General features: G+C 40.9%; 1 protein-coding gene and 1 long non-coding RNA gene across 16 annotated transcripts in view; both read left to right on the top strand.

Moving 5' to 3' along the window:
- Window positions 1-17,969, top strand: part of pleca (plectin a) — an 87,661-nt gene extending 69,692 nt beyond the window's left edge. For 12 of the 15 annotated variants that reach the window (XM_035525713.1, XM_035525712.1, XM_035525714.1 and 9 more), the window contains 13 exons: window positions 186-340; window positions 674-800; window positions 1,427-1,610; window positions 2,074-2,106; window positions 2,713-2,870; window positions 3,665-3,843; window positions 4,475-4,613; window positions 4,769-5,125; window positions 5,301-5,384; window positions 5,470-5,574; window positions 5,715-5,813; window positions 7,408-10,761; window positions 11,016-17,969. In XM_035525713.1, coding sequence (XP_035381606.1) covers window positions 186-340; window positions 674-800; window positions 1,427-1,610; window positions 2,074-2,106; window positions 2,713-2,870; window positions 3,665-3,843; window positions 4,475-4,613; window positions 4,769-5,125; window positions 5,301-5,384; window positions 5,470-5,574; window positions 5,715-5,813; window positions 7,408-10,761; window positions 11,016-17,348 — 11,307 coding nt within the window. In that variant the 3' untranslated portion in view covers window positions 17,349-17,969. The remainder of the gene's footprint in view (window positions 1-185; window positions 341-673; window positions 801-1,426; window positions 1,611-2,073; window positions 2,107-2,712; window positions 2,871-3,664; window positions 3,844-4,474; window positions 4,614-4,768; window positions 5,126-5,300; window positions 5,385-5,469; window positions 5,575-5,714; window positions 5,814-7,407; window positions 10,762-11,015) is intronic. The other 3 variants (XM_035525715.1, XM_027019555.2, XM_027019553.2) reach the window with 1 other exon arrangement.
- Window positions 17,970-18,154: 185 nt separating this feature from the next.
- LOC113583293 lies at window positions 18,155-19,552 on the top strand. The gene is made up of 2 exons (XR_003411263.2): window positions 18,155-18,401; window positions 18,592-19,552. It is a non-coding gene; the product is annotated as an uncharacterized LOC113583293 (long non-coding RNA).
- Window positions 19,553-20,031: the final 479 nt, after the last annotated feature.

The raw sequence follows: 20,031 nt of genomic DNA, 5'->3' as shown, positions 1-20,031 counted from the left end.
CATTGATTTAAACACCATTTCCCTCCCAATCACTATACACGTAATATCTATACCACTTATTTATTGAATAGGCCAAATGCATCAGTCCTAACCTCTGTGATATGGTGCATATTTGGCTAGAACATCTCAAACATGGCTTCGCTAAGTCTCCAGGGCCTCTCGTTTTGTCCGCATGTCTCATCTAGATCACAGTGCACAGGGGGGATGAGTGCATCCTGCTGAACAACTCTCAGCCCTTCAAGTGGAAGGTGCGAGGCTCCGGCAGTGCAGAGGCAACAGTGCCATCCGTCTGCTTCAGCATCCCACCTATCAACAAGGAGGCCGTGGACAGCAGCTCGGGGTAAAAGAATACAGTCTGCTCCTTTCTTTGAGTTCCAGATGTTTAATCACCTTGGCTTTGGGGCAGCTCTCGTGCATCAGAATTTATGTTTGCCCTTGCTCTACTAGCTTTGTCAGCTGTTCCCTAACACCTAGCAAACAAACTGTCAGGAAAAGCCATGATCAAAGGTTTGGGTTAGGTGTGACAAATTAATACCCAAGCACCTTAGTCTCACTGTTTGTACTTTAGCTTTGAAGAAGGTGGCTCAAGGCTGTATTTTTGAAGCCTGGGTTTCCATTCTCAGAAGCAAAGCATCAGCTCAGTTGTTATCTTTTATTCTGTGCTGTTCCATAGACTGGACTCTGGTCTGCAGAAGTTGATGATCCTCTGGCAGAAGCTTCACGTGGATATGAAGAGCCTCCTGTCCTGGCAGTACCTCATGAGAGACATTCAGTTCATCAGTTCCTGGAACATCATCATGGTAGGAGGCTTTGATTGATATCATACTTTCATTCTTTCAGCCTGATGTTCTTGCTTACTGCATACACTTAAATGTGTATCGTGCCAGTGCAAGCCCTCTTCCCTAGCCCTCATGATTCTACAGCCCCAGTCAGGAATCTCCTCATCTTGGCAGGCTACTTTTGGAATTGTAATGAACCACAGCAACTTTAACCATGTGTGAATTTAACCATTTTAATTTTACCGATGTAATTTTAATAGTAATTTTTGAAGTAATTTAGAGGGGTTTTTTTCTCTAACATTAAGACAATAATGATTTCTAATTTATGCGTAATGTGGAAGGCAACTGTAGTTGACTAAGGAAATTATAGTTGACCTAACCATGGTTCCCACCAACAACATTTGATAGGAATCATTTGTAACATACTGATTGCCTTGAATAATGGTTGCAAGAAGCCTTCCAACAATGACCTCCAAGGGGAGTAAGATGGTACATCGAATTGACACGCTGTACAAGAGGTCTGCTCCTTTAAAATAAAAAAAGGAGAATTATTTGTGCACATTTAGTATTCTGGCACATATGCCTGTGGCAGGGCCCTGTCCTGACTGTCCTGACCGTCCTGCCCTTGCTTTGCTCCACCTTCCCAGTTCAAGACGCTGAAGGTGGAAGAGTACCGACAGGTGCTGAAGAACCTGGAGCTGCACTATCAGGCCTTCATGTGCGACAGTCAGGACTCGGAGCTGTTCGGCGCGGACGACCGCATGCAGGCCGAGAGCGCTTACAGTAGGGCAGCGCAGCACTACGATGGTCTGCTACGCTCTTTGGAGCAAGGTGCGTAGGGGATCAAGCCTCTGTGGTACCACCCATCCCACCCACTTCGTGACCTCTTCCACCCTGTGCCACCCATACCCATGATCGCTCCCACCCCGCGCCTCCATACTACTGTACTGCAATCCGCATGGCCTCTCAGAATCCTTTAAATGCTGTTACAAGGGTGTTGTATACAGTGTAAGTAAGTCATTCATGTCCATCACAGGAGCAGTCCTGTATTACAAATAAACTTAACCAAGTTGCTTAGAAAAGCCTTGTGACCTGTACTGGGTGTCTTAATTGCGTTCTATTTAACCAAGACCTTCCATATGTGAGTATCCTACATTATACTGCTATAAGCAGGGGCTCACTTTTACATCTGTCTTGTTGTGAACTTAATATGGATATTTAAGTTATGTTATGATCCCCAGATTATAGCCATTACAACACATTTTAGATGATAACTGTACCATTCATATTGCAGAACCTGTCTTCAGACCCAAAGACAAGGCTACCGGTAAAGACAAGAGATTTGAAAATTGACTGCATTTGTCATCAGGCTCGGCATGGTGTCCACGTCACCTTTTTTCGTACCATCTTCTGTCCAGTCTTTCAGTACATTTTCTTTCATCCACTCTTTTGTGTGTCTTAACAGTGAACATGCAGAAAATCTGCTGTGGAGATTTGAATCCTACAGCATGTGATTTGATTCACAGCATGTGAATGCTTCTTACTCATGTCCGGATTCACACCACAGCCTGTTCCATTTTCTCATGCACGAGCCTTAAAGTTCATAACTGTGAAATTTTATTTATCTGGGACCTTGTTGAAATGCATCCTTCAAAGTGAAAAGTGTTCATACATTGAAGAATAAATGTTAAAAACCAGTGTGCACAATAATCTGTTCCTTATTAACGGAGACACTAACTACCAATAAGTTTCTACCGTTCAAGGCAGATTGAATGATCGTCCTCTATGACACAGTCCTCTATGATGCTCTTCTTCTCTTTTTTTTGTATAAATGGAGGCATGGAGGCGAGGATTGCCTCTCTCTCTCTCTCTCTCTCTTTCTCTCTCTCTAATACATGCGCCAGTGTTGACACGCTCTGTCATGCCCACACAGGGGAGCAAGACGAGTCCGTGTGCAGGAGTTATGTCACGCAGATAAAGGACATCCGGCTGAGGCTGGAGGGCTGCGAGGGTCGCATGGTCACCCCTCTGCGGCAGCCCGCGAATGCCGAGCCCCTGGAAGTCTGCGCCAAGAGGACCAGCGAGCATCAGGTGGGCTACACTGGGACCACGTGTAGGCTGGCCAGAGGGGAAGGGGTTTGGGGGAGTTGGGGGGGGGGGGTGTAGGGAAAGGGGGGTTTGCAGGGGTTTGGGGAGTTTTGGGGGTTTTGGAGAGATTAACCACATCACCAAGCATCTCCAGACCAGCCCCTTTCAAACACATCCTTTATGTCAGACTCAGATGTTCAGAACAGGAATTCTGAGCAGGACCTTTCAATGTCCAAACGGCATGTAAAATTAGGCCTGTTATGGGTTGTTATTGGTTCTGGTTCCGACATGGATAAGTTCTGATTAGGCATCATTAGAGTTGTTCAAGACTTAATTGAATGTATACATTACATTTAACACACTTTTTGTTTTGTTTTTTGTATACCTTTTGTATCGCTACATACAGAATATTAAACCATGCTTTGTGCATTGTTTAACTAAGCACTGATAATATTTCTGAACATTCCCTCATATGTTCATCAACAAAATTGCATCATTATGAGATATATATATATATATATATATATATATATATATATATATATATATATATATATATATATATATATATTTTACATTTTAATATTTGCAATATATTTTACATTTTAATATTTGCAATTCCAAAAACAAACAAATATAAATTAGAGGTTCAACAATAACAATCATATCCTATATATGGAAATACATATTATGTCTTAATCATGGAATTCTCTTCTGTCTTACTCAAAATGGAAATGAATCCTTCCAGCAATTCCCCTTGATGGTTCCATGTCTTTGGACCTCTTCTCTCCAAACAGAAGCTGCAGGCTGAGCTGGAGGGCATCAAGAAAGACCTGGACACAGTGGGGAAGCAGAGCGAGGCAGCGCTGGCCTCCGCCCAGCAGTCCAGCTCCGCCCCTGTCCTGCGCACCGAGCTGGACGTCACCCGCAAGAAGATGGAGCACGTCTACAGCCTCTCCTCTGTCTACCTGGACAAGTAAGTAAAGGTTTTGGGAATGTGTCCTGGCTCTCTTGCTGTAGCATGCTGTTTTCTCATCCTCAATTTCTGTCCCTCTACTACATGACTTGCTGTGGATCAGCTTGGGATCCAACAAAGAAACAAGCAGTATTTAAGTATTTAAGCAATATTTAAGTGTGTGTGTAATTTATTTAAATTTCATATATTTAAATATATGAATTTTAAATAAATTACACGCACACACGCACACGCACACACACACACACACACACACACACACACACACACACACACACACACACACACATATTGTATGTATTTAAGGGGTGTCTTTTTCATTGAAATTCTTAACTGGTTTATTCTCTTTTCTTCCCAAATACTATTTATATACATTTACTGTAAAACATTATTGTAAGAGTCTTCAGATCAGGGTGTTGCTCTGAATCTGCTTTGCACTGTGCAGTGTTGCGTTATCTCCCATGTAAGAGTACATCAGATAATTACTAAACTCTTTGTGAGCCGTATCAGGTGTGCTAGAAACTGAGCAGTCCATTGGACTGATTCTCATCGAGACTGGATCTAGGCTCTCATGGAGTATCATTACTTGTACTGTGTGTGGGATTAATGGAAATCATTTTTGTCCATTTAGGCTGAAGACCATCAACCTAGTGATCCGCAGCACACAAGTTGTAGAAGATGTCCTCAGGAAGTACGAGAGCCAGCTGCGCGACATTCAGAAAGTGCCTTCTGACGAGAAGGAGGTGGAAGCTGACCAGGCACAGCTGAAGGTGCGACCTGACGTACATTGCAACCCCATGTTGCATCACGTATGAACATGATGGGCCTTGTTCACCTGTTATCAAGCACCCATGCGTGTACATCATTTTAAATCTCCAGTAAGGACTTTAAAACAATGTACCTTGTATTTGCCCCCCATCAACAGAAACAGCGCTCAGCAGTTGAGGGTGACCAGCCGGTGTTCGACCGCCTGGAGGCGGAGTTTGGCGAGGCAGCGACGGTGAGCGACCGTCTGTCCCGTGTGCGCGGTGAGCAGGATGGTGAGCTGGAGCACTACAGGCAGCTGGTGACAGGGCTGAAGGAGCGCTGGCAGGCCGTGCTCGCCCAGATGGAGCTGCGTCTCTGTGAGCTGGACGTGTTGGGCAGGCACATGCACGCGTACCGGCAGAGCTACGACTGGCTCATCCGCTGGACCGCCGACGCTAAGCTGAGGCAGGAGAGGATCCAGGCTGTGCCCATTGGTGATAGTGCCACGCTTAGAGAGCAACTGGTCCAGGAGAAGGTACTGCAGCATGAGCCTACAAGTCCGTCCTGGCCAGTTGATCTGCCATGCTACTTGAGTTATTTTTCAAGGGCCTGAATATCAAGACATTATTTTTTTATGCTGTCTATAATTATATATTTTTTCCTGACTGACTCGTACTCTATATAATTATTGAATTCTGAACTATGAGCAGAAACTCCTTGAAGAGATTGAGAAGAACAAAGAGAAGGTGGATGAATGTCAGAAATGTGCCAAGGCCTACATTGATGCAGTAAAGGTCAGAAAAAAGCCAGAAACACTTTTGCACACAGATATGAGTATGTTAGGATTTTAGTAGCATCACCTACCCTGTTCTGCTCCAGGATTATGAACTTCAGCTGGTCACATACAAGGCCTTGGTGGAGCCAATCGCCTCACCTCTAAAGAAAACCAAAATGGAGTCTGCCTCAGATAACATTATCCAAGAGGTATTTTCTGCATTTATATCCCAGAAATTTTTTTAATTTACTTCTCTTAAATTCTGTGTGATATTGCATGATATGATTTGAATTTTTTATTATTTAAAATTTTTAGCTGGTATTAAAAAATGTTGTGAATTATCTTCTAGTATGTCACTCTTCGAACACGCTACAGTGAGCTGATGACCCTTACAAGCCAATATATTAAGTTCATCATCGATGCACAGCGCCGCCTACAGGACGAGGAGGTAAGTGTCAAAGCCTAAAAGCAGGGAGGAGTACCACATACTCCACAGCTTATTCCCACTGTACTCAACCTCAACACGTTCAGTAGGTTTAATGTGCAAATCATGAGAGACACAATTTCAATTAGAATGCTTTAATTTCACATAATTGTCTCAAATGAATCCTTGTGAAAGGAGGCAATATGTATGTGTGTGTGTTTTATATATGTATATATATTATACACACACACACAGACACACACACACATCCTAGACAGTAGACAAGGTGCTCACCTAGTACATTATTTAATGCCAAATGCCAGTGGTGCAGCACATCTCATTTCCCTAACACTTTCTGTCCGTCATTATGTGTGTACAACTATGTGGGGGTGAATTTTCTGCAGCTCTGTCACGCAAAGAAGCCTGAGATGTATAGATATCCCTCAGCCTGAAGCAAACTCAGAGAACCAGTCTAAAACGCCATGCATTGTACACCAACAGACACCATCGAATGCTGAATGGTGTCACACCCTTTTCTTTTCCTGAAATTTCCATTCTCAAGCATACCACTGCTGTAAACTGAAATCACATATCTTCCTTTCATTTTTCTTTGCTTGGACTTTTTTTTTTTTAAGTCAGAGAATGCTTCAGGCTGATTGCCACCCTTCTGTATTTGTTTTTCCTGAGAAGCACAGTTTTTAACCCCCCCTCCCCCTTTCTTTTCTAACTTGCATTTCTGTTTGCTTCTCTATACTGCTTGCCAGTGCTTTATCATGATGAATGTTTGTCATGTTTGGGCGCTAAGGAGGTAAATTGTCCGCCACAATGCATTGTCATATTTAAAAAAATTTTCTTTAAACAAGTAGATGTGGCATACACTTTCAGCAATTTTGTTACACTCAGCTCATAGATGATTTTATACTGTGTATTCAGTATTGAAGAAAATACAAGATATGATTAATTCAGATGAGCAAAGTCATTTTATTACAGTGACATTCATCAGATGCATTTGTTTTCACTCTGTGTTCTTCTCATGAGTTTGAGTTCTGTGCTTCCTTTGCTGCAACACTAGGCTAGTTTTCCATAAGCTTGGTAATGGAATGAAATCTGAAATATATTTAAGCACTTCAGTTTTTTATATTTTTGCATTTCTATGCATACTAATGTTTGGCTGTTTTTCACTATGACATTTCAAAATGCAAATGCACAAATGTGAGAAATTGTAAAATAGACTGTTCTTACACTGGTTACCCAGATTACATCACTACTAGTCAATATTCATAGTTATAGAATAGAGAATTTTAAATATGCATCTTAATAGTTATGTTAAATTATTTGAAGTCATCCAAAGGAGTAACACATCATTACCATGATGTCATTGAGTTTTCCAGTTCTTTTATTGTGTTGTGAAGTGACTGTGTCTTATTCTGTGTCCATACATTAAGTGATTTTTAATTGTCTTTTGTAACCACCTAATATACTCCTTATTAAGGAAGCAAAAATAATTTTTCATGTATTTTCACTTGTGTAGCTACAAGTGGCCTATTTTTAATATGCTACAGATAATAATCTAACCTAAAATGCTTAACCCTGTCTACTATCGCTTCCACTAATACAGAAAGCTACAGAAAAACTTAAGGAAGAAGAGAGGAGAAAACTGGCTGAGATGCAGGCTGAGTTAGAAAAGCAGCGACAGTTAGCAGAATCTCATGCCAAGGCCATCGCCAAAGCAGAGCAAGAGGCTGAGGAGCTGAAGAAAAAGATGAAAGAGGAAGTCAGCAAAAGACAGGTGGTTGCCGTTGATGCAGAGAAGCAGAAGCACAACATCCAGCAGGAGCTACATGAACTCAGAAATCTCTCCGAACAGGAGATTAAGGCGAAAAGCCAGCAGGTGGACGAGGCCGTGCAGAGTCGGGCCAAGATTGAGGAGGAGATCCGCATAATCCGACTCCAACTGGAGACGACAGTGAAACAGAAATCAACTGCTGAATCTGAACTTCAACAGCTTAGGGACAAAGCGGCAGAGGCTGATAGACTTAGAAAGACTGCGCAAGAAGAGGCAGAAAAGCTTAGGAAACAAGTCAATGAGGAGACGCAGAAGAAACGCAGGGCAGAGGAGGAGCTAAAACAAAAATCAGAGGCAGAGAAGGAGGCTGCGAAGCAGAAACAGAAGGCTATTGAGGATCTGGAGAAATTCAAGCACCAGGCTGAACAGGCTGAGAGGCGGATGAGGCAGGCTGAAATGGAAAAGGAGAAGCAGATCAAAGTGGTTGAGGAGGTGGCACAGAAAACTGCTGCCACAGAGCTTCAAAGTAAGCGTCAGACATTTGTTGAGAAAACAACAAAACTGGAAGAGTCACTGAAACAAGAGCAAGGCAATGTTATTCAGCTACAAGAGGAGGCAGACCGTCTTAAAAAGCAACAGGCTGAAGCAGATAAGGCAAGAGAACAAGCAGAGAAGGAACTGGAGATGTGGAGACAGAAAGCCAACGAAGCTCTCCGTCTGAGGCTCCAGGCCGAGGAGGAGGCTGCTAAGAAGAGCGCCGCTCAGGAGGAGGCAGAGAAACAGAAGGAAGAAGCAAAACGAGAGGCAAAGAGAAGGGCGAAAGCTGAGGATGTCGCTCTCAAACAGAAGGAGACTGCAGAGAAGGAACTTGAGAAGCAAAGGAAAGAGGCTGAAGAAACGGCCCAGCAGAAGCTCATAGCAGAACAGGAGCTCGTCCGTTTGAGGATAGATTTTGATCATGCTGAGCAGCAGAGGAATCTGCTAGATGATGAACTGCAGCGCCTCAAAAATGAAGTGAACACAGCTGTGAAACAGAGGGAACAGTTAGAGGCAGAGCTTTCCAAAGTCAGAAAGGAGATGGAAGTTCTCATACAAATGAAATCCAAAGCTGAAAAGGAGTCTATGTCGAGTACAGAAAAAAGCAAGCAGCTTCTTGAATCTGAAGCAGCCAAGTTGAAGGAACTTGCAGAGGAAGCAGCTAAACTGAGGTCAGTTGCTGAAGAAGCAAAGAAACAAAGGCAGGTTGCAGAGGATGAGGCAGGCCGACAGAGAGCAGAGGCTGAGAAGATCCTTAAAGAAAAGCTGGCTGCCATCAGTGAAGCAACTCGTTTGAAAACTGAGGCAGAAATTGCTTTGAAAGAGAAGGAGGCTGAAAATGAGCGTCTTAGAAGAAGAGCTGAGGATGAAGCATATCAAAGGAAAGTCCTTGAAGACCAAGCTGCTCAACATAAGCAAGATATTGAGGAAAAGATTGGACAAGTAAAAAAGTCCTCTGAGGTGGAGTTAGACAGACAGAAAAAAATAATAGAAGAAACTTTGAATCAAAAGAAAGTGGTGGAAGAGGAGATTCACATTCTAAAACTTAACTTTGAAAAGGCCTCAGCAGGAAAGCTTGATCTTGAACTTGAGCTGAAGAAACTAAAGAGCCTTGCTGAAGAGACTCAAAAGGTTAAAGACAAAGCAGAAGAAGAGGCAGAGAAATTTAGAAAACTTGCTCTTGAAGAAGAAAAGAAGCGGAAGGAGGCAGAGGAAAAAGTTAAAAAGATTGCAGCAGCGGAGGAAGAAGCAGCAAGGCAGTGTCAGGTTGCTCAGCAAGAAGCAGAGCGTCTCAGAACAAAAGCGGAGGAGGCCAAAAAGCAAAAAGATGATGCTGACAAGGAGGCTGAGAAACAAATACTTTTAGCTAAAGAGGCTGCACAGAAGTGTTCTGCTGCTGAGCACAAAGCTCAGGATGTCCTTGTTCAACAAAAAGAGGACAGCCTTGCTCAAGCTAAGCTAAAGGAGGAGTTTGAGAAAGCCAAGAAATTGGCAGAAGATGCGGCAAAGGCCAAGGAGAAAGCGGAACAAGAGGCTAGTCTATTTCGTCAAAAAGCAGATGAGGCTGAGCGTCAGAAACGAGCGGCTGAAGCCGAAGCAGCAAGACAGGCCAAGGCCCACGAAGATGCTGAAAAAATGAGAAAAGAAGCTGAATCAGAAGCCTCCAAACGTGCTGCAGCAGAAGAAACTACACTAAAGCAAAAAGATCAGGCTGATGCGGAGATGGCCAAGCAGAAACAGCTTGCTGAGACTACCTCGAAGCAGAAGTCTCAGGTTGAGCAAGAGTTGGCAATGGTAAAACTTCAACTCGAAGAGACTGACAAACAAAAGACTGTTTTGGATGAAGAACTGAAACGATTGAAAGGTGAGGTGTGTGATGCAGTCAAGCAGAAAGTTCAGGTAGAAGATGAACTCTCCAAAGTCAGGAGTCAAATGGAAGAGTTAGTTAAACTGAAGGTAAAAATTGAGAAAGAAAATAAGCAGCTTATGAAAAAAGATGAAGAAAACACAAAGAAATTGCTTGAGGAAGAGGCTGAGAACATGAAGAAGCTGGCTGAAGAGGCCGCACGGCTAAGTGTTGATGCACAAGAAGCTGCTAGACTTAGACAAATTGCAGAATCTGACCTTGCCCAACAGAGAGAACTGGCTGAAAAGATGCTCAAAGAGAAAATGCTAGCCATTCAGGAAGCAACAAAACTGAAGGGTGAAGCTGAAAAGCTCCAAAAACAGAAAGACCAGGCTCAAGAAGAGGCCCAAAAACTTCTGGAGGCCAAACAGGAGATGGAGCAACGTTTAGAGCAAGAGACTGAGGGCTTCCAGAAGTCTTTGGAAGCAGAACGCAAGCAGCAGCAAGAAATAACCGCTGAGGCTGAAAAGCTAAAACTCAGGGTAACACAGTTAACTAATGCCCAGACAAAAGCAGAGGAGGAGGCTGATAAATTCAAGAAACAGGCAGAAGAAATTAGAGCCTGTTTGATGGATACTGAAAAACAAACTTCAGAAAAACTCATTGCTGTTGAGAAACTGGAAGTGGAGAGGTTGCATAGCAACAAAGAAGCTGATGACCTGCGCAAAGCAATTGCTGACCTTGAAAAAGAAAAGGAGAAACTAAAACAAGAAGCGATGGATTTACAAAATAAAGCAAAACAGGTATTGTCATGCAAGACTAAAATGCTAATTTACTTTAATATAACCTGAATTACTTTTCTTAATTGTATAAAAATGTTAATGAGATCTGATCTACTTATTAACTTAGTCATATTCAAAAATTCTCTCTCTCTCTCTCTCTCTCTCTCTATCTATCAAGGGATTATTATTATTAAAGCATTATTTTACATTTACTCATATGGTCAGTGTCTTGGTTACATTTATAAAATTAATGCATCTTTTTTGTTACATCATAGATGGCCAATACACAACAAGCAGAAATACTACAAGAAAAGACAGTTCTTCAGCAAACCTTCCTTACAGAGAAAGAAACCCTACTGAAAAGGGAGAAGGCCAATGAGGGAGAGAGAATGAAGCTTGAAAAACAACTTGAAGATGAAGTGAAAAAAGCCAAAGACCTAAAAGATGAACAGGAATGTCAGAGGAAGCAGATGGAGGAGGAGAAACAGAAACTTCAGGCTATCTTGGATGCTGCAGTCAAAAAGCAGAAGGATTCTGAGGAAGAGATGTTTAATAAGAAAAAAGAGATGGAAGAGCTAGAAAAGCAAAAACAAGAAAAAGAAAAACTCCTAGGTGAGGAAAATAAGAAATTGCGAGAAAAGCTCCAGCAGCTCCAGGGAACAACAAAACCCGCATCTTCTCAAACAAAGGAAATTGAGGTCCAAACCGACAAGGTTCCTGAGGATGAATTAGTTACAGCAACAGAGCAAGAAAAAACAAAGAAAGTTTTCAATGGTTCTGCAGAGATTGATGGTGTAAAGGCAAAAGGAGACTCACCACTGATGTTTGATGGAATCAGGGAGAAGGTGCCAGCAAGCAGGCTTAATGAAATTGGTGTGCTGAACAAAAAGGAATTTGACAAACTTAAGAAAGGCAAAACAACTGTGCAAGAGCTTAGTAAGATGGACAAAGTCAAGATGTGTCTGAAAGGCAAGGATTGCATTAGTGGCGTAACAGTGGAACCTTACCAAAAAATGAGCATTTATCAGGCTTTGAAGGACAAGAGAATTGCACCTAACACAGCTATGATGCTCCTTGAAGCACAGGCTGCATCTGGATATATTATTGATCCCATTAAAAACAGAAGGCTCTCTGTCAGTGAGGCTGTGAAGGAGTCCATCATTGGGCCTGAACTGCACACATCATTGCTCTCTTCTGAAAGGGCTGCAACTGGTTTCAAGGATCCTTTCACTGGACATAAGATTTCTCTTTTTGAAGCCATGAACAAGGGTTTGGTCACAGAAGCTCAAGCCACTAAACTTCTTGATGTTCAACTTGCAACTGGTGGCATTATTGACCCAGTAAACAGTCATCGTGTGCCAGTTCAAACAGCTTGTAAACAAGGACAGTTGGATGAGGAGTTAAACAAAGTCTTGTCCAGTCTCTCTGATGATAGAGAAGGATTCAGTGATCCCAGCACACAAGAAAGCCTCACTTATAGTCAGCTACTGGAAAGATGCCAAACAGATCCTGAAACAGGCCTTCCACTTCTTCCTATTGCAGAGACAGCAGCATTTATCGAGAGGACTTGCACGGATGAAGAAACTAAAGATGTGTTCAGGAAAGCAAATCTATTGGTGCCATTTGGAAGATTTAAAGGAAAGACTGTGACCATCTGGGAAGTGATCAATTCTGAGTACTTCACTGAAGATCAAAGGAAAGACCTTATTCGTCAGTATAAATCAGGCAAAATTACTGTAGAGAAAATTATAAAGATTGTAATAACTGTTGTGGAGGACAAAGAGAAAAATAAAGAACCTGCCTTTGATGGCTTGAGATCATCTGTGCCTGCATCTGAGCTCCTAGACTCAAAGATCATCAATAAAGATATATTCAATGAGTTGCACAATGGCAAAACTTCTGTGGAAGAAGTGTCTGAGATGGAGCCTGTCAAAAAAGCCTTAAGGGGAACGAACAGTATTGCTGGAGTATTCAATGAATCAACTAAGGAGAAGGTACCAGTCTATGAAGCCATGAAGAAGAACATGCTTGGAGTAGAGGTTGCATTAAATCTCCTAGAAGCCCAGGCTGGAACAGGCTTCATTGTTGATCCAACAAACAATAAAAAACTTACTGTTGATGAGGCTGTTAAATCTGGGATTGTTGGTCCAGAGCTGCATGAGAAATTGTTGTCTGCAGAAAGAGCAGTGACAGGATACAAGGATCCATACACTGGAAAGACAGCATCCCTTTTTGAGGCAATGGAAAAAGACCTCATTAAAAAAGACCAGGGTATTCGGCTCCTGCAGGCCCAGCTTGCAACTGGAGGAATCATTGATCCAGTGAAAAGTTATAGGATTCCTCAGGATGTTGCTTACAAACGGGGATATTTCAGTGAGGAAATGAACAAGTCGCTAAGCAGCTCATCAGACACTAATAAAGTATTCTATGACCCAAACACAAGGGAGAATGTTTCTTATGTACAGCTGCAGAAAAAATGTATCACTGACAAAGAGACAGGTCTCCCATTGCTGCCCCTCTCGGAAAAAGCTGTTAAGTCTACAGAATTTAATCTGCTTTTGAATGTTGACACCAAAGAGGCCTTAAACAGGGAAACACTGGAGTTACATAGTGGACCCTTTAAAGGACGTAAAGTCACCATTTGGGAGATTATTAATTCTGAATATCTAACTGAAGAACAAAGAATTGAGATATTATGTCAGTATAGATCAGGAAAAGTTACGATTGAAATGATAATTAGAAGTGTGATCACACTGGTTGAAGAAAGAGAGATGAAAAAGCAGCAAGATACATTTATTGGTCTGAGAGGCCCTGTTACTGCCACATCCCTGTTTGAATCTAAAATTATTGACAAAGCTACTTATGATCAGCTCCAAGAAGGCAAAAAGAAGCCACAAGAGATTACTGAAATTGATTCAGTCAAGAGGTACTTGCAAGGATTTGAAAGCATTGCAGGGGCATTCATTGAAAAATCTAAAGAAAAGCTCAGCATTTATCAAGCAATGAAACAGAAATTTTTGACACTAGATACAGGCATTTCCCTGTTGGAAGCCCAAGCAGCAACTGGGTTTCTTGTTGATCCAATCAAGAATCAGAGGTTTACAGTGGACGATGCTGTAAAAGTTGGCCTTGTTGGCCCAGAACTTCATGAAAAACTGCTGTCTGCAGAGAAGGCTGTAACTGGTTATAAAGATCCATACACTGGTAACAAGATTTCCCTTTTCCAAGCAATGCAAAAAGAGCTTGTTCCTAGAGAACATGCCATACATCTTTTGGAAGCCCAAGAGGCCACTGGGGGGATAATTGATCCAGTGAATAGTCATCGTATTCCCACTGACACAGCTATTCAGCAAGGTTACTTAAACAAGCAAACGGCCAAGTCCTTTAAAGATCCTTCAGATGAAGTCAAATGTTTCACTGATCCTAACAAAGATGAGAGTGTCACTTATAGACAGCTGTCAGACAGATGCATGAAAGATCCGGAGTTTGGATTTTTCCTCTTACCACTTCATAAAGCAGAAGCTCCAAAAGAAGTTGAGAAGTCATATGTTTACACTGAAGAACAAGCGCAAACAGACTTGGCTACCACTCAGATAGATATACCACACAAAGGTTTTGCAGGAAAGGAAATGTCCTTATGGGATGTTATGTCATCAAACTTACTTCAAGAAGAGGATAAGCAAAGACTTATTGAACAGTACCGGACCGGGGTAATCACTAAGGAGAGAATGATCATCATCATCATTGAAATCATTGAGCAAAGAGAAATCATTAAAACTGATCAGAGTATGCTATGTGACATAATCCGACGTAGAGTTACAATTGAAGATCTATACAGCTCTCGTATAATAGACCTTGAAACGTACAATCTCCTAAAACAAGGCAAGAAAACCATCAGGGAAGTTATGGAGATGCCAGAAGTTAAGCGGTACCTCTTTGGCACAGGCAGCATTGCTGGAGTTATTTCAGACAGTTTTGCTAAAGTTAGTATTTACCAGGCCATGAAAAGAGGACTCATCAAGCCTGATGTAGCAACTGAATTGTTAGAGGCACAAGCAGCAACAGGGTTCATCACTGACCCTGTTAAACATCAGTTGCTAACGGTTGATGAGGCTGTCCGCAAGGGTCTTGTTGGACCCGAACTCCATGACAAACTCTTGTCTGCAGAGAGGGCAGTCACAGGATATAAAGACCCATACAGTGGCAAAGTAATTTCCCTATACCAAGCCATGAAAAAGGATCTAATTCCTGAAGAGTATGCTTTAAAATTATTAGAAGCTCAGATTGCAACTGGTGGCCTAATGGACCCTGAGTATAATTTCCGCCTCCCAGATGATGTTGCAATGCAACGTGGATACATCAACAAAGAAACTATCGAGAAGCTATGTAGTTCAAGTGGCAATGTCAAAGGATTTATTGATCCAACAACAAATGAAAAGCTCTCTTATGCTCAATTTCTCAAGAAATGCAAGGTTGACAAAGAAAGTGGCCTCCATTTACTGTCTCTTGCAGACAAAAAACTGTTGTTCAAGGGTCTTAGAAAACAAATCACCTTGGATGAACTACTGTGCTCTCAGATTATTGATCAGAAGACCTACACAGAGCTCACAGAAGGGAATGTCTCAGTGGAAGAAATCAGCAAAGACTTGAAGAAGTACCTTGAGGGCACAAGTTGTATTGCAGGTGTATATGTTGAGGCTACTAAAGATCGTCTATCAATTTATCAAGCCATGAAAAAGAACATGATCAGGCCTGGCACTGCCTTTGAGCTGCTAGAGGCTCAAGCAGCTACTGGATATGTTATTGATCCAATCAAAAATCTGAAATTGACTGTCAATGAAGCTGTAAAAATGGCAGTTGTTGGCCCAGAATTTAAAGACAAGCTTCTCTCTGCTGAACGAGCTGTGACTGGATACAAAGATCCATACTCTGGTAAGATAATTTCCCTATTCCAAGCCATGAAGAAGGGTCTGATCCTTAAAGATCATGGTATTCGTCTTCTGGAAGCTCAAATAGCCACTGGTGGAATTATTGATCCCGAGGAGAGTCATCGCCTTCCAGTAGAAGTGGCATATAAGCGTGGTCTCTTTGATGAAGAGATGAATGAGATTCTGACCGATCCCTCTGATGACACCAAAGGTTTCTTTGACCCAAACACAGAGGAGAATCTGACTTACCTTCAGCTAATGGAGCGATGCATGACTGACCCTGAAACTGGACTTGCTCTCTTACTGCTGAAAGAGAAAAAGCGGGAAAGAAAGACATCTTCTAAGTCATCTGTGCGCAAACGCAGAGTAGTGATTGTGGACCCAGAAACAGGGAAAGAAATGTCTGTTTATGAAGCATACCGCAAAGGTCTAATTGATCATCAGACATACTTAGAACTTGCAGAACAAGAATGTGAATGGGAAGAAATTACCATCTCATCATCAGATGGAGTCGTCAAGTCTATGATCATTGACAGAAGGTCTGGACGTCAATATGACATTGATGATGCCATCACTAAGGGTCTTATAGACCAGTCTGCTTTAGATCAGTACCGTGCGGGCACCCTCTCCATCACTGAATTTGCAGACATGTTGTCTGGCAATATGTGTGGCAGTAGATCACGTTCATCTTCCTTTGGGTCCACTTCATCATATCCCATGAGTCCAGCTCCATCCATCAGAACCCCAGCAACAACCTGGAATGACCCTACAGAGGAGACAGGCCCAGTAGCTGGGATCCTAGATACAGATACTTTGGAAAAGGTGTCCGTTACGGAAGCCATGCATCGTAATCTAGTTGACAACATTACTGGTCAAAGACTGCTAGAAGCACAGGCATGCACAGGAGGTATCATTGACCCAAACACTGGAGAAAAGTTTAGTGTTGCTGATGCGATGAACAAAGGACTAGTAGATAAGATAATGGTAGATCGCATCAACTTAGCTCAGAAAGCCTTCCAAGGATTTGAAGATCCAAGAACCAAAACCAAAATGTCAGCTTCTCAAGCCTTAAAGAAAGGTTGGCTGTATTATGAGGCGGGTCAGCGTTTTCTTGAAGTCCAGTACCTGACAGGTGGATTAATTGAGCCTGATGTTGCAGGCAGAGTTCCACTGGATGAGGCTGTACAAAAGGGCACACTTGATGCACGCACTGCACAGAAACTGAGGGATGTCAGTGGATACTCCAAATACCTTACATGCCCCAAAACCAAGCTAAAGATCTCTTATAAAGATGCTATGGAAAGAAGCATGATTGAGGAGGGATCTGGATTACGTTTACTGGAGGCATCATCCCAGTCCAGTAAAGGCCTTTATAGCCCATACAGTATCAGTGGCTCTGGATCAACTTCAGGGTCCAGGTCTGGGTCTAGAAGTGGTTCAAGGTCTGGCTCCAGACGAGGGAGCTTTGATGCTACTGGCTCTGGTTTTTCCATGAATTTCTCTTCATCTTCCTACAGCTCCCCAAGCTATGGACGCCGATACAGTTCAGGAGTTCAGAGTGGGTTGAATATGGATGACTTAAGGCAGGCTCTAACAGTATTATCACTCAGCCAGAACTGTTGCACCGAGGAGAGAAAAATGTTCCCACTATCACAACCACAGTGTTCACTGGTTGCTTAAACTCTGGAATATCTGCTCTGCATGTGGTTGCTATGGGGCTGTGAGAATATTTCTTCCATATTGCATTGTATATTTTCAATATTTAAATTATTTTCTTATATTATAACATAATACACATAGTAAGTTTGTAATATCTTAATGAATCAAAGAACACCCATGGAATATTTTGTTTTTTCTTGGTTACATATTGCAGTTGTCAGTGTTATTCACTGTCTTTAGTCCACTTAATGTGGTATATTCAAAAATGTACTTTTCATTTTAACATTGTCTGAATATAGAGAATGCTTGAAAAATATGTTTCAAGTATAGAGAAAAAGTTATTCTGATTAATATTTGTGCAGAATGCAGGATTATTTAGACAATGTACATTTTATTAACATTTATGTTGGCATATTAAAAATAAGAGTTGGTAACCATCTGCAGAGCAGAAGAAGAATATTGTTAATATGGGAGCACATGAAGAAACAATGCTTCAGAAAATATTCTATGGCAACACTGCCACAGTTACTACTTCAAATAAAGGATTTGTCACACTCTCCTTTTCATATGGAATAGAACAACAGTTGTGCCCTTTCAACTGTACAGTCGTTCAAAATCAAATAAAATGGATTGATTCTTTTACCACTGCTCACTATAACTATAAAGGGTAGACTCAAAAACTATAACAAACTGCAAAAGATGGCACTAAAACATCATCTAAGACACCCATCCTATCCATACCTAGTCTTCCTGTCTCATCTCCCAGTTCAGAGGACTTCAGCCAAGCCACAAATCACCAGATATCTGCAACTATTATATTGTAAGTGTAATCATAAATTTTACATTTTCAAGATTACAGATTAAAATTGTAGTTTTCATTATAGTATTTAATCCTGAAAGGCTTTGAATTATTTTACAGTATGAAGTGACAAAAATGCATCATGTGCATTAGGCTAGCAAAGTTGTCTTAATGAGGTTTTTGTATTATCAACAGCTTTCTCTTGCTGAAAAGGAAATGTTTCTACTTTGAGCCTCAACACTGAAATCTCATCAACACATTCAAACGCAAATGATGTAGGTACTTACGGAAGTGTGATGGTTCACCATATGTTCGATTATATTGCTTTACCTTCCATTGATTTCATTTACATGCCAGGCTTTTTTTTTTATAATACATTGCTTCTTGATGTATGTTTTGCATACAATATATTAATTCATAAATGTATTGGTTCAGAACATTTAATCTATTCATGGTTTGTTCTAGACAATTTCCTTGTGTTCCACTGCCCACTGGAGAGATCCTATAAAATAGATGGCTCCAATCAAAAGAACCACAAATAGATTGACCAACATACATGTTCTGCTACCTTCATTTGTTAATAATTTTTTCAGCAATAATATTGCTTAATATTATTTGCTAATTATTAAAATCATGCTTTTTAAAACTGATTAGAGTTATTAAAATCAAAATTCAAATCGGCTACTCTTCAGACCCATGTATGGGATTAATTTATGGGTTAACAAAACATGTTGAGGGTTTTTAGACCTGTTATATATCCTATATTGCCAAGTTATAAACTCTTCACTGGATAACACTGGACACCTTGCCCTTAACAATTAATTAAAATGGTGTAGTTCAACAAGTGGTACATTTCTAAAGTCACAAAAGAGTTTGTCCTCTATAAACCTTTAACAACTGTACATATTAAACTTGTAATCTATGGCACAATAAGAAGAAATGAATTAAAACTTGAAGTATTCATGCATAAATCACAACAGTATACAGTTTTTATCACCATGTATAATGCACCTTTGATAACTTTCGTAATCTCTAGAGTACCTTTTTTTTGTCTTCTACTTTATTCATTTTCTCTTGGATTGAAAAATGCTTTTTCAAATACCATCTCCCCCCCCCCACTTTTCCTTTGAAATACATGATCACTATACTGTAGTCATCATATGTGTCATTATCAACTATATTTTCACATTTTATATATATTTATAATTTTTTTTATTTGATTGTTTTTTCTTTGCATGTTTTTGCTAATATGGATCAAATAATGCAGTGTGAACAGCTGTATTCAACAAAGCTTTTTGTGAGTAAGCTTCTTGTGGCAGTTTAAGGATATATTTGAATCAAGACTGCCATGTTTTGGGAAATGAGACATGCTTGTATTTATAGGATGGGATTATATTATAATGTAAATAAACTATTAAAATATCAATGATAAAGTGTTTTTGTAAGCTATAGCATTTAGGCATTCATATTTCAACATTTGTTTTTACATCAGTATGAGCTAGAAAAATAATTGCGCGACCCCATGCACAATCCAAAATATTGCTCAGCAGTTCTCAAAACTAAGTCCAGGTGAAAGAAAATTGGCACACATGCTGCTTGTTAGCCAGGCGTATCTCTCATTCATAATTCATCTGACAGAAACTGCTCCCATTTAGACATGCTGCTGCTTAAGAGCACTTTTGATTAGTCCCACGCTCAAATAGAAGTGCGTCATATAGTAAACAAGAATATCTAAAGTCTATATGAATGGGTTGGTGTGTTTTGTTTTATTTTTAATTTTATTTATGAAATTTAAAATGTTTTTCTGTTTACTTTTCTGTTAACCCTTTAGTTGACTCTGAAGGGTTAGCAACACACACCACTGCATTTGTATAGGCTGAAATAATGTGATCTGTTACATGCACT

Source organism: Electrophorus electricus, chromosome 4 (assembly GCF_013358815.1).
Source record: "Electrophorus electricus isolate fEleEle1 chromosome 4, fEleEle1.pri, whole genome shotgun sequence".
NCBI classification, from domain to species: Eukaryota; Metazoa; Chordata; class Actinopteri; order Gymnotiformes; family Gymnotidae; genus Electrophorus; species Electrophorus electricus.
This window is presented reverse-complemented; position numbering and strand designations above follow the sequence as displayed.